At 43.1% G+C, this 15,489-nt stretch overlaps 1 protein-coding gene across 2 annotated transcripts in view; it reads right to left on the bottom strand.

Moving 5' to 3' along the window:
• The window catches only part of lztr1 (leucine zipper like post translational regulator 1), a 340,836-nt gene that overhangs the window by 59,850 nt on the left and 265,497 nt on the right, over positions 1 to 15,489 (bottom strand). For both annotated transcript variants that reach the window (XM_068055296.1, XM_068055295.1), the window contains exons 9-10: positions 15,034 to 15,235; positions 10,408 to 10,452 (exon numbers count right to left, since the gene is read on the bottom strand). In XM_068055296.1, coding sequence (XP_067911397.1) covers positions 10,408 to 10,452; positions 15,034 to 15,235 — 247 coding nt within the window. The remainder of the gene's footprint in view (positions 1 to 10,407; positions 10,453 to 15,033; positions 15,236 to 15,489) is intronic.

The raw sequence follows: 15,489 nt of genomic DNA, 5'->3' as shown, positions 1-15,489 counted from the left end.
TCCAAGGAAAACAATCCTCCCTATTCAATCTTTCCTCATAGCTTCAATTTCCCAGTCCTGGCAACATCCTTGTAAATCTCCTCTGTACCTTCTCTAGTGCAATTACATCCTTTCTGTAACGAGGTGACCACAACTGCACACTGTACTCAAGTTGCGGCCTAACCAATGTTTTACACAGTTCCAGCATAACCTCCCTACTCTTATATTCTACGTCTCAGCTAATAAAGGAAAGGGTTCCATATGCCTTCTTAACCACCTTATCACCTGTCCTGCTACCTTCAGGGATCTGTGGACATATACTCTACTTCTTCTACACCTCTCTGTATCCTCCCATTTATTGTGTATTCCTTTGCCTTGTTTGACCTCCCCAAATGCATCACCTCATACTTCTGAGTTAAATTCCATTTGCCACTTTTCTGCCCACCTGACCAGTCCATTGATATCTTCCTGCAATCTACTATAAGTATCCTCCTTGCTATCAACCACCATACCATAGACCATAGAGAGATACAGCACTGAAACAGCAGGCCCTTCGGTCCACCGAGTCTGTGCCGAACAACAACCACCCATTTATACTAATCCTACATTAATCCCATATTCCCTACCACACCCCACCACCTACCTACCTACACTAGGGGCAATTTACAATGGCTAATTTACCTATCAACTTGCACGTCTTTGGCTGTGGGAGGAAACCGGAGCACCCGGCGGAAACCCACGCGGTCACAGGGAGAACGTGCAAACTCCGCACAGGCAGTACCCAGAACCGAACCCGGGTCTCTGGAGCTGTGAGGCTGCGGTGCTAACCACTGCGCCACTGTGCCACGCAGCTAATTTTTGTGTCGTCTGCAAACTCCTTGATCATGCTCCCTACATTTATGCCCAAATCATTAATGTATGCCACATAAAGCAGTATTGAGCCCTGTGAAACCCCATGGAAAGAAGCTTCCAGCCGCAAAAACACCCGGCAACAATTACCCTTTGTTTCTTGCCACTGAGCCAATTTTATATCCAACTTGTTACATTTCCCTGGATCCCATGGGCTTTTAGTTTTTTCTAAAAAAAAAATGTCACGTGGGACCTTGTCAAAAGCCCTGCTAAAATCCATGTAGACCACATCAACTGCACTACCCTCATCAATCCTCCTTGTTACTTCCTTAAAAAATTCAATCAAGTTAGTCAGACACAACCTTCCCTTAACAAACCCATGCTGACTTTCCTTGATTAACCTGTGCCTAAGTGACAGTTTATCCCGTCTTGCAGAATCGATTCCATAATTTGCCCACTACCGAGGTTAGACGGACTGGCCTGTAATAATTTGGTCTATCCTTCGCTCCCTTTTTAAACAAAGGTACAATGTTAGCAGACCTCCAATTCTCCGGCACATCTGTATCCAGTGAAGATTGGAAAATGATGGTCAGACCGTTGTTATTTCCTCCCTGGCTTCTTTTAACAGATCGGGGTACATGTCACCCGGCCCTGGTGATTTATCTACTTTATCCACTTGCAAGGATGCTAATCCCCTTAATACTTTCTCTCTCCCTACATTCATCGCATCCAATATTGAATATCCACACTCCTCCTCCTTAACTACAATGTCTGCATTGTTCCCCCCTTTTGTGAAGACAGACCCCCAAGTATTCGTTAAGAACCACACCCACATCTTCAACCTCCACACATAGGTTACCTTTTTGGTCTTTTATGGGCCCTACTCTTTCCTTAGTTATTCTCTTACTCTTCATGTATCGATAAAACATTTTTGGGTTCTCCTTGATTTTTCTTGCCAATATTCTTTCATGCCCTCTCTTTGCTTTCCTAATTTCCTTTTTGATTTCACCCCTCCACTTTCTATAGTCCTCTCAGCATCTGACATAAGCTTTTCTTTTCTGCGTCATCATACCCTGTACGCTCCTTGACATCCAGGGGGCTCTAGAATTGGCCATCCCACCCTTTTTCTTTGTGGGAACATGGGCGAAGTGCAACCTAGCTTCATATACCCGCCTTTGCCCCATATACCATAATATCTTTGATTAACAAAAATCTTACAATTTCAGGTTTAAAATTTACTATTGATCGAGCACCAACTGCCATTTACAGGAGTGTTCCAAACTTTACTACTCTTTGTGTGTAGAAGTGTTTCTTAAACTGGAAATTTGTACCTCCACCTGCCTCTCATTGCCTACCCGCCACTATTTTACCAGCGTAGTGGAGGTGACAAGTCGCCTGCCCGCCCCAGGCTAACAGAGGCCTATAAGTGGCCAATTAATCCCACTTAAAGGCCTCTTCACGTCGCTACTGGCACTTCAGCACCTGAGGCAGCCACTCTGTGTCCCACAGAGGGGCCCTCCAGGCAGCATTAGCCACCCCCGCTAAAATTATCCCCCTGCCCTAGACCCCAACCCCCCTCGCCAGGGCCCAGCCAATTGCCCCCAGCAAGGCCCAAACCCACTTACCTTCCTGAAAGGCGACATCCATCCACCGCTGGGACTGAGGAGCTGCCCGCCCTCTGGCTGGCAGCACTGAGGTGGAACTTCCTGCCTCAGAGTGGTGGAAGTCCCGACCGAGGCCAATTAAGAGCCTGGGCCACGCACAACTGCTGCGTAGCACAGGGGGGCTCTCCCCAAACATTTTAGCTGGTGGGTGGGGCCGTTGCCTCAAAGTGAAATTCTGGCCCTAATTTCACTCCTGAAATGTCTGGCTCTAATCTTTAGACTATGCCCCACCCTCCCAAAGTCCGAGACTTCCCAACCAGCAGCAATAGTTTCTCTCCATCAACCTCATCTCTTTAACCTACCCCATAATATCTTGAAAACTTTGATCAAATCATCAAATAACCTTCTAAATTCCAGTAAATATAACCCTAGTTTGTGTAATCCCTCCTTGTAAATGCTCAGCTATGCGAATGTGGTTTATTTGCTCAGTTCTCTAATCCATAGCTGTTAAGGAACAGATAAGGTTGATTTCAACTGTGTTTTTGTTTGGAGACTTCGCATTTGCCCAGAAAGACAGAAAATCAACAGCATCACCCCCGACAGCATCACTGACCACCTCCAGGCGCGTATCCATTGTCTCTTGAGATAAGGAGGCCCAAAAGAAAGAAGACCCCCGATTGCTTTTGTTCTATTTCTGGCAGGGAATTGACAAAGCAGAATTGTCATAGGTCTATCTGCCCACTCATCCAGGAAATTATTTACAGTCCCAGGATATTAAAAAGAAAAAAATTGTATCATATTTTAATCTGCCGCATTTACTTCTACAGTAGCCTGCTTAGCTAAGCCACCAAGCACACAATCCAACACTACTCCAGATGTACTCGAGTCAAAAACTTCGTCCATTATGGCATGAAAGTTGCACAATGATGAAACATGGATTACCCCACGTGTTATGAATGCAGTAATACTCTTCTACCACTCGACAGTGCTAGCGTGCTGCATAATGAATGATGTCCACAGCTAAGTACTGAATTGTATCACAATCACACTCTGGAAAGCAAGCAGCTTTTTACTAAGGGATTGAACCTAGACCCACAGATGTACAGCGAGCTCATTTAATCCCACATGTACACTCGAGCTTAACCAAAACAATGGAGATTTCCCACATTACAAGAGCAACTACACTTCAAAAAAAGTACTTAATTGGCTGTAAAGCATTTTGAGACATCCGGTGGTCATGAAAGCACTATAAAAATCCAAGTCTTTTTAACAGATCATCTTCACCAACACAACCGATAACTTTTACCCTTTCACTCACAATTGCCGTGGGGGGGGTGGTGGGGGTGGAGGGAGGAAACAGTTGAGACAACCCAAGCAAGATTAGTTTTATGCCCTGGTCAAGTTCATTTTTCTCTGGTAAAATTAAAGTTATCGCAGCCCAAGAACAGTCCAATTGACTTTTAACTTCTCATTTAAATATAATGGCTGTTCAACTATACCATTCAATAAACTGGAAGCACTAATCAAGTTAGAATTTTTTTTTCCCCATCAAGTCCTCATGCATCAGCCTCATGAATCACCCCTCAGCCCAGAGACCAGGCAGCAAGTTGTATCCCATGCTGATTTTTTATTTTCTTTCTCATTGTGAACGCAAAGTCTTCAGAAGACCCAAAAGAGAGCATTATGAGACGCAATAGCACTGATGTGGCTCTGTCCCTGATTTAACCATCATCCTGTGGGAAAAAACAAGCAGCATTTATCCTCAACCTCCCACGACAGCACAGTCAAGTTCAGAAATTCACCATGTAGAGAATGAAAGATATTGCCCTGTTCTCCATTCTGTGGTAAACACGTTCTCACTCCACAAGGCTGCAGCACTAGTCTGCCTATATAAAATCATTTGTTACATGGAAAATTTCCAGCAAAACCACATACCCATCTAACATATGTAAACCATAGCACCCCCACTCGCCCCACCCCCCAACACAATGGCAGATCAGGAAAATGACCAAAAACCAAAGATAAAGATGAGAGAAAAGAAAGAGATTGTACAGAATTGGTAGAGAGACGAAAGAGAGATGAAGGTGAAGACAAGAAAATCTCAGTTTTGAAGATATATAATTATGCACCCCCTACGTGTTGTTGTATGCCAGTGAAATTGCATACTGTTTATATATGCACACAACTGATTAAAGTGAATAAAATATGCTCAATTCTAACTGACACAGAACTAATTAATTTGTAGTTCTAATACCCTGGATTGACAGCACATATGCCAGAGGTAACCCTATAATCTGGTACCAAGGCTGTCAAGAGGCACTGGATCTTTCACCAGGGGGTAGTTTTCCTGGATGCCAGGACAATGTATTATTGGCAGCACTTCCTCCTAGCCCTCCACCTTAACTCCTTTTTTAAAAAATTCATTCATGAAATGTGGGCATCACTGGCAAGACCAGCATTTATTGTCCATCCCTAATTGCCCTTGAGAAGATGATGGTGAGCCACCTCTTGAACTGCTGCAGTCCATGTGTTGAACGTACTCACTCAGTACTCTTATATAGGAAGTTCCAGGATCTTTACCCAGCGACAGTGAAGGAACAGCGATATATTCCAAATCAGCATGGTGTGTGACTTAAAGTGAAACTTGCAGGTGATGGTGTTCCCATGCGCCTGCTGCCCTTACCCTTCTCAGTGGTAGAGGTCGCAGGTTTGGAAGGTGCATCAAAAGGAGCCTTCGCGAGTTGCTGCAGTGCATCTTGTAGAAGGTACATACTGCAGCCATAGTGTGCCACTGGTGGAGGGAGTGAATATTTAAAGGTGGTGGATGGGGTAGCAATCAAGCAAGCTACTTTGTCCTGGATGGTGTTGAGCTTCTTGAGTGCTGTTGGAGCTGCACTCATCCAGGCAAGTGCAGAGTATTTCATCTCACTCCTGGCATCAATAACTTCTGAGCAAGTGGACACAAGCAAACATTGTACATGTTCAGTCAGTCCACTAAATAGCACCTTGTTAAGGTAGCTGCAAAGGGATGGAGACCAGTCAGGTGAAAGTAGGCTGCAGTTAAAGCAGTACTGGAAGCCAAATGTTGCATTTTATCTGGGATGTGTACTCTAGATCCAAGATCCATTACAGGCTAGATGAAAGACTCATTGAATCCATCTCTCTCAAAAGACAAATGAGGCAGGGTGCTTACTGCCACCCATCCTAATTAATCATGTTGAATGGCATTGAAAAGGACAGGCGTGGAGAGTCTGACCCAGGCTTCTATGAAAATATTGCAGTGCTCTTTTTTACTAATGATACGGTGCTGCGGGAACTCTACTCACCATCTTGCACAACGGGCTAATTAGTGGAATGTTACTCCCCCGAATGCAGCATTATACGGCTCAACAGGAGATCTCAAGTTATTGACTGGAAAATTCAAGGGGCACAAAAGATGATGCTTGTGGTTATTGGAGGTTAATCATGTAAGCCCCAGGACATCAGTGCAGAAGCTCCTCAGGGTGGGGTCCTAGGCCCAACCATCTTCCGCTGCTTCATCAATGACCTTCCCTCCAACATAAGGTCAGAAGTGGGGATGCTCGGACAGTGTTCAGAACCATTCACGACTCTTCAGATACTGAAGCAGTCCGTGCTGCATGCAGCAAGAACCTAGACAACATTCAGACTTGAGCTGATAAGTGGCAAGTAACATCTGTGCCACACGTGCCAGGAAATGACCATCTCCAACAAGAGAGAATCTAACCACCTCCCCATGGTCAATGGTATTACCATTGCTGAAACCCCTACCATCAACATCTTGGGGGTTACCATTGACCAGAAATTAAATGGACCAGCCAAATAAATATTACAAGAGCAGGTCAGAGGCTGGGCTACTGAGGCGAGTAACTCACCCCCGGACTGCAAGGTACAAGTCAGGAGTGTGATCGAATAATCTCCACTTGCCTGGATGAGTGCAGCTCCAACAACATCAAGACGCTCGACACCATCCAGGATCAGCACCCGATTCACGATCTTAAACATTAGCTACAAGATGTACTACAGCAACTTACCAAGGCTCCTTCGACAGTACCTTCTAAACTCGTGACCTCTACCACCTAGAAAGACAAGGGCAGCAGATGCATGGGAATACCACCACCTGCAAGTTCCCCTCCAAGCCACACACTATCCTGACTTGGAACTAAATTGCCGTTCCTTCACTGTTGCTGGGTCAAAATCCTGGAACTTCCTTCCTAATAGCACTGTGGTATACTACACCATATGGACTGCAGCAGGTCAAGAAGGCGGCTCACCAGCACCTTCCCAAAGGCAATTAGGGATGAGCAATTGGCCTTGCCAGGGACTCCCACATCTTATGAACAAATCAAAAAGAAAAATCTATCCTAAGTGCCTCATCGGTAACTGATGAATGGCAACTTCAGCCTGGACAGACTTTGAAGACCAAGCGAAGCAGGGATGAAAAATGCTTAGGTTGTTCTGCAATGACAGCAAAATTCTAACTGAGGTTAAACTCCTCACCTATTAAGACTATTCTTCAAACAGATGGTTCAGAACTGATGGATATGCAATGCAAAGGATTCCTCCGGACCACTTGCAAGGTCCATAACTGAACTGCAAGATAGATTTGTGGCAAGAGGAGGATGTGGGGGCTGTGGGGATATTAATAATCCATTAATTACTTCTGATATCCCATTATTAAAGTTACAAATTCATCAGAAATCAATGTTACCAACAGCTTGGATAGTAGTCCAAGGTTTTTCTTTTAAAAAGTGTGAAGCTTTGATGTGTCAAAACAAATAAATCAAATCTGAATGAATTATATTGATACAGCAATGTTATTTCCAGAGATGCATTAAAGCAGTTTGCTCAACATTTAGAGTGAAATTTTTATGAAGTCCATGACTAACTGTTGTCTTTGGCAGCTACATACAGAGATTAACCTTAAACTGCATGAGAAGACAACGATAAGCTAAAAAAACAAAATGTCTTGCAAGTTTGATTCTTCCTGCTTTTAGTTGAGTTTCTTAAAATAACCTAGTGTAGATCCACAGCAGGAAAAATGCCATACTACTAAAATCTGCATTATAATTCATTTAGATTTACTGCCATCATTGAATGTACCCATATTTGCATGGAGGGCTACATAAGAGTAACTGCAGTGTTGTCCTATTGGTGTGCGGTACATATTAACATGCCGAAGGGCTCATAATATCCCCATCTCAGAATACACTGAAGACTTGATCGATGGAAAAATTCATACTGCAGTATCAATGGTACCCATTTCTACTAAACTAGAAAGAAATGTAAAGACAGATAGTAAAAGCTTCTACAAGTATATAAAAAGGAAAAGAATGGCTAAAGTAAGCATTGGCCCATTAGAAGATGAGACTGGGGAATTAATAACTACAAACAAGGAAACAGCAGAGAGTTTGAACAAGTATTTTACATCTGTCTTCATGGAAGAAGGCACTAAAAGTATCCCAAGAATAGTAGAAAATAAAGGGGTAAAAGGGAGGGAGGAACCGAAAACAATCACTATCACAAGAGAAAAATTACGAGGGAAACTAATAGGACTAAAGGCTGACATGTCCCCTGAACCCGATGGCCTGCATCCCAGGGACTTAAAAGAAGTGGCTGCAGAGAGTGTGACGCATTGGTTGTAATCTTCCAAAATTCCCTAGATTCTGTAAAGGTCCCAGCAAATTTAAATCAGCAAATGTAACACCTCTATTCACGAAAAGAGTGAGACAGAAAGTAGGAAACTATAGGCCAGTTAGCCTAACATCTATCATTGGGAAAATGCTCGAATCCCATTATTAAGGGAGTAGCAGCAGGACATTTAGAAAATCAATGCAATCAGGCAGAGTCAACATGTTTTTATGAAAGGGAAATCGTGTTTGACAAATTTATTAGAGTTCTTCGAGGAAGTAACAAGCAGGAAGGATAAAGGAAAACCAGTAGATGTAGTGTATTTGGATTTCCAAAAGGCTACATAAAAGGTTACCACACAAGATAAGAGCTCATGGTGTTGGGGTAATATATTAGCACGGACAGAGGATTGGCTAACTAACAGGAAAGAGAGTAGAGATATGAAACATTTTCAGGTTGGCAAACTGCAACTAGTGGAGTGTCACAGGGATCAGTGCTGGGGCCACAACCATTTACAAGTGATATTAATGACTTGGATGAAGGGGCCGAGTGTATTGTAGCCAAATTTACTGATGATACAAAGATAGGTAGGAAAGCAAGTTGTGAGGAGGACACAGAATCTGCAGAGGAATATAGATACGTTAAATGAGTGGACAAAAATTTAGCAAATGAGTATAATGTGGGAAAATGTGAGGTTGTCCACTTTGGTAGGAAGAACAGAAAAGCAGATTATTTAAATGGAGAGAGACAGTAGAGTGCTGTGGTACAGAGGGATCTGGGTGTCCTCATGCATGAGTCACAAAAAGTTAACATGCAGTTACAGCAAGTAATTAATTAGGAAGGCAAATTGAATGTTGACCTTTATTGCAAGGGGTATTAGAGTAGGGAAGTCTTGCTACAACTGTACAGGGCATTGGTGAGGCTGCACCTAGAGTACGGTGTACAGTTTTGGTCTCCTTACTTAAGGAGGGATATACTTGCAGTTCAGAGAAGGTTCACTAGGCTGATTCCTGGGATGAAGGTTCAATAGGCTGATTCCTGGGATGAAGGGTTTGTCATTCTCCTCCTCATGGGGGAATCTGGAACCAGGTACAGTTTCAAGATAAGGGGTCTCCCATTTAAGATGGCAATGAGGAGGAATTTCTTCTCTCGGGGGCTGTTAATCTTTAGAATTCTCTTTCCCCAGAGCGCAGTGGAGGCTGGTTCATTGAATACATTCAAGGCTTAGTTAGACAGATTTTTGATCTAAACAAGAGTCAAGAGTTATGGGTGTCTGGCAGCAAAGTAGAAGTAAGGCCACAATCAGATCAGCCATCATCTTATTGAATGGCAGAGCAGGCTCAAGGGGCCGAATGGCCTACTCTGGATCCTATTACTTATGATCTTATGATTTATTTGTGGTCTGTGATTGGGGTTTCCAAAGTCATTGAGTGTTCCACCTCGGATTTTACTTTTGAGCTAACATTACTGTGACAGGCCCCTTGCACAAGTTCTGATGCACAGGTATCTTTAACTTAGCAGAACACAAACACTAAATGCAGTTTTAAAAAAAGCAGACAGTGTTATAGCAATAAACGTTTTGGCCTCAGGTGTGGAAATAGAATATCACACCTTTTTGATGCAAACACCCTGAATAATTGCCTGCTTGTATCCCATGTCCCCATATACACCTTCAGTTTCCCTCCTCCAATTAGTTAGTGCACCCTCTCAAACTTTACATATTCCTAAAAACACTGAAGTTACTGGATAATTGTTTTTTATATTAAAAATTGTCAGATTCCTTAATACTCTGACAGAATTACTCGACGCCTGCCTCACCACAATGAAGAAACTGATTAATGAAATTATCTTAAACCTAAAGGCTCTGAAGAAACATTCTGTACTGTGACTTAATGCGACACCTCTGTGCCAAAACAAACAAATCTGCAAGACAGTTGTCTCTCCACTTACAAGAGAAGGTGTATTGTTAATTACAACGGCAACACGAAACAATGGTTTTAAAGCTCTGTATACAGATAAAGGCTGCTCTTCCTCTTCCACAGGAAATACTGGGAGAAAAGACAACAATACTTGCAACTAATGAGTGAACAAAGCAGCTTCCTTAACCCATGGGAAACACAGAATATATTGTGAAAAGTCAAACCTTTCACACTATACTGGTTTAAATCATGGGGCAATTTACAAACTGGTAATATACAATAATTCAACACACCCCCCTGCCCGCCCCAAACCTTACACTCATTTTCTTAGAAACCATGAGTCAACTTCACAAATTCACTATTTTACACTTATATGAAGTGCAATACTAGCAGAATAAGCAACTTACCATAAAATCCGGATCATAAATTGCCTCTGTGTACAAGTTGCTCCCCTATATTTCGAAGACAATAAAACATAGATAAAGGTGAGACTTATGTAATGGAATATTATAGCACGTAAAAATGGCACAACAGACAGGATTATATTAGATAGAATATTACAGGTAAACTGAATGAGGGGTGACATGTTTGGACTATAAACACCAGCACAGACTAGTTGGGCCAAATGGACTGTTTCCATGCAGTATATACTAAGTAATATTATCAGCAGTTTTCTAACAAAAGGCTGTAGACAGTTCTTTTTATTAACTGTAGTTAATATCATTTCAGCCTTGTAGCACACCACACACAAGTGCTCAGGCTTGCAATCACAGCAAAGAGTTTCTACTTAACTGAACCAAGGAAACATTCTGCCGAGCGGAATGCTGAATGTTCAGTTTTGCTGTTTCAATAATTACACCACCGAATGGTGTGCTGTGAAATAGTGATGGAGAAGACCCTGGACACATCATGAGCTTGAGCAAAGTCCCAAAATAACAGTCAAATAAAAAAAAAAGCTGTAAATGCTAGAAACAGAAATCAGTCATCATCTGCAAAGCGCAAAGCAGGATGCGACACACACAAAAGGGCACAAAATGTACACTGGGTGGGGGAACATCAATGCACATTATCAAGAGTGGCTCGGTAGCACCGCTACTAACCAAGCCCTGAAGGACAGATCTGCCAGACTGGGTCTCAGCAGGTGGTGACAGAACCAACAAGAGGGAAAAGCCTGCTTCACCTCGTCCTCACCAAGCTACCTGTCGCAGCTGCATCTGTCCATGACAGTACAGATAGAAGTGACCGCACAATCCTTGTGGAGACTCAGTCCTGTCTTCACACTGAGGACACCGTCCATCGTGTCGTGTGGCACTACCACTGTGCTAAATGGGATAGATTCAGAACAGATCTGGTGGCTCAAAACTGGGCAACCATGAGGCGCTGCGACCCATCAGCAGCAGCAGAACTCTATTCAACCACAATCTGTTATCTCATGCCCGGCCTATCCCGCACTCTACCATTACCATCAAGCCAGAGGATCAACCGTGGTCCAATGAGGAGTGCAGGAGAGCATACCAGGAGCAGCACCAGGAATACCTAAAAATGAGGTGGCAACCTGGTGAAGCTACAACACAGGATTGCATGCATGCTAAAAAGCAGAAGCAGCACAATATAGCACTACCCACAACCAACTGATCAGATCAAAACTCTGCAGTCCTGCATGGCGGTGGACAATTGAACAACTAACCAGAGGAGGAGGCTCCACAAACATCCCCCATCTTCAATGATGGGGGAATCCAGCACATCAGTGCAAAAGACAAGGCTGTATCATTTGCAAACATCTTTAGCCAGAAGTGCTGAGTAGATGATCCATCGCGGCCTCCTCCTGAGGTTCCCAGCATCACAGATGCCAGTTTTCAGCCAATTCAATTCACTCCATGCGATATCAAGAAACGGCTGAAGGCACTGGATACTGCAAAGGCTATGGGCCCTGATAACATCTTGGTTGTAGTACTGAAGACCTGTGCTCTAGAACTAGCTGTGCTCCTAGCCAAGCTGTTCCAGTACAGCTACAACACTGGAATCTACCCACTAATGTAGAAAATCACCCAGTTATGCCCTGTCCACAAAAAGCAGAACAAATCCAATCCAGCCAATTACCGGCTCATCAGTCTATACTTGATCATCAGCAAAGTGATGGAACGTGTCATCGATAATGCTATCAAGCGTCGCTTACACAACAATAACCTGCTCACCGATTCTCAGTTTGGGTTCCGCCAGGGCTACTCGGCTCATGACCTCATTACAGATTTGGCCCAAACATGTACAAAAGAGCTGAATTCAAGAGTTGAGATGAAAGTAACTGCCCGGGACATTCTGGCAGCTCTTAACCAAATGTGGCATCAAGAGGATTGAGCAAAATTGGAGTCAAGGGAAATCAGAGGAAAAAATCTTCACTGGTTGGAGTCATACCAAGCACAAAAGAAGATAGCTGTGGTTGTTGGAAGCCAAATATCCAAGCCCCAGACATTGCTACATTGCTACAGGAGTTAGATTAGATTAGATTAGATTAGATATACAGCACTGAAACAGGCCCTTCGGCCCACCGAGTCTGTGCTGACCATCAACCACCCATTTATACTAATCCTACACTAATCCCATATTCCTACCAAACATCCCCACCTGCCCCCTGTATTTCCCTACCACCTACCTATACTAGTGACAATTTATAATGGCCAATTTACCTACCAACCTGCAAGTCTTTTGGCTTGTGGGAGGAAACCGGAGCACCCGGAGAAAACCCACGCAGACACAGGGAGAACTTGCAAACTCCACACAGGCAGTACCCAGAATCGAACCCAGGTCCCTGGAGCTGTGAGGCTGCGGTGCTAACCACTGTGCCGTTCCTCAGAGTAGTGTCCTACCATCTTCAGCTGCTTCATCACTGACCTTCCGTCCTGCATAAGGTCAGAAGTGGGGATGTCGCAGATGATTGCAGTGTTCAGTACTAGTCACGACTCCTCAGGTACTGAAGCAGTCCATATGCACGTGCAGCAAGACCCTGGATAATATTCAGGCTTGGGCTGATATGTGGCAGTAACATTCATGCCACAGAAATGCCAGGCAATGACTATCTCGAATGAGAGAGAATCTAACCATCTTCCCCTTGACATTATCATCACTGAATCCTCCTTCACCAACATCCTGGGGTTACCACTGACCAGAAACTTAACTGGACCAGCCATATAAATACTGTGACTACAAAAGCAGGTCAGAGGCTGGGAATTCTGTGGTGAGTAACTCACCTCCTGACTTCACAAAGCTTGTCCACCATCTACAAGGTACAAGTCAGGAGTGACGGAATACTCTCCACTTGCCTGGATGAGTGCAGCTCCAACAACACCGAAGAAGCTCGACACCATCCAGGACAAAATAGCTTGATCAGCAACCCATCCACCACCTTCAGCATTCACTCCCTCCACTAGAGTTGCCCAATGGCAACAGTGTGTACCAAATACCAGCTGCAATGTAGCAACTTCCCAAGCCTCCTTCGACAGCACATTCCAAACACGCGACCTCTACAACCTAGAAGGACAAGGACAGCAGATGCATGGGAACTCCACCACCTGCAAGTTCTCCTCCAAGTCACACATCATCCTGACTTGGAACTATTTCACCATTCCTTCTTTGTTGCAGGGTCAAAATTCTGAAACTTCCTTCCTAATAGCACTGTGGGTGTACCTACACCAGGCGGACTGCAGCGGTTCAAGGTGGTGACTCACCACCACCTTCTCAAGGGGAATTAGGGATAGGGAACAAATGCTGGCCTTGCCAGTATCACTCACATCCCATGAAAGAATAAAAGCAAACCACTTTTTTTTTTTCTTCATGGGCGTTAACTACTTGTGAATTTCCTGCATTTTCTTTTATTATCCCAAAACAACAATCTTGGTTGGACCATTTGCACAATTCTCACTCCCCTCTACTAACTTGGCCAGTCAGATAGGAGAAATCCCCTCACTTACACTATCTCAGCAAAGCATTAATACGTACTGAGCAATGCAGTCAAGGACATGTGAAAAATACATTTCAAGAGTAAATTACATCCTTTGAGTAACATGCTATGTGTACTGTGTCATAATTGTACAGATGTGAACAATTGTTTGGGTCATGCTTGAAGAACAGACTTTTGGGAGAGGGAAATAAATGAAGGAATGCTTTTGTATGTTAAATACAAAAATATTCACCATTACATGTAAAATTAATCTTTTGAAAACAAGATTTTTTTTGCCTAATGCGTATTCTGACATAAACAAAACAACATTTCCCGTCACATTAAAATATGTTACTGCTATTGTGTCTGGTATAACATGAAATCCAAATAGTGATACTATGTGTGGTTGAAACAACATTATTGTAGTTTACAAATGTCTGCATCAAGATAACTCAATTTAGGTCCTGTACTCTTTATATGCAAAATGAGAAAATCTTTTAGTTACTACAAATAACTTAGGCAATCAGACAGAGAATTGAACAAGAGACATTGATCTCGTCAACTCCTCTTTGAAGACAATATGAATTACCTACTTTAATCATGATCGGTAAATTAAAACAAAACTTGCTAAAGGCAGGCTAAGAGGAGTTACCGAAAGGCTTCTGTATTTAAAGGACATGTCAAAAAAAAAGTCACATCCCTGAAAGGTGGGGTGGGGGTGGGGAAGAAGAGGAGCATTTTACTGCAAAGCCAACAGCAGGGCATAAACATTCATACATGCTCTCACTTGCAGTAAGGGCATGAAAGCAACCAATGGCAAGAGGAAAAGAACTCAACACTGACCATGGGCAGGGAAGGCGAATTAAGGGAGGGGCAAGGAATGATTCTATATAAATATCACTGCTATGAGAAGTCATATAACATATCAGAGATCTTTCGAAGAGCATCTTTTACAACTTAAAATTGCTCAAATTATCTATTGTTTGAAAATTGGAAAAAAAATTAGATCATGTGGTACCAAGAAAATATTTCAAAACTAAATGAAAATTGGACAATTTCTTCTACATGCATTTTGAATACAGTACACAACTCAACTCACCTCACTGTCTGGGCTGGGCTGGATAACCTCCCATGTCTGAGAGTCCACATCGTAGCAATGCAGCTCATTAGGCAATGTGTTATCTGCAGCGCCACCAAACACATAGAGATGTCGATCAAATGCCACCATAGTATGTCCATATCGTCTTTGAGGTGGGGGTGGGGAGCCTCGGAGTAAGTGCTCAGTGGGAATTCTTGTCCAGCTGCATAAGAACACAGAACAAATTTAAATTATTTGCAATTAGTAACAACTTAAAAAAAACAGAAGTACCACAGGTTATATCAGCCATGATACAACTCCAAGCCAACAATATCCTCAAAGTGATTTTTCTTTATATACGTAGATGCCTTTGGAAAGAGGTGGGTGGGGGGGGGGGGGGGAGAGAAGTAAAGTCTGGAGAGAGTACTTTTTTTGTCAAAATACTCAACTGCACATTTAAAAAATTCTACTTTTAAA

Source organism: Heterodontus francisci, chromosome 23 (genome assembly GCF_036365525.1).
Source record: "Heterodontus francisci isolate sHetFra1 chromosome 23, sHetFra1.hap1, whole genome shotgun sequence".
In the NCBI taxonomy this organism is placed as follows: Eukaryota; Metazoa; Chordata; class Chondrichthyes; order Heterodontiformes; family Heterodontidae; genus Heterodontus; species Heterodontus francisci.
Note: the sequence above shows the minus strand (reverse complement) of the source record. Positions and strands in the feature narration are given on the sequence as shown.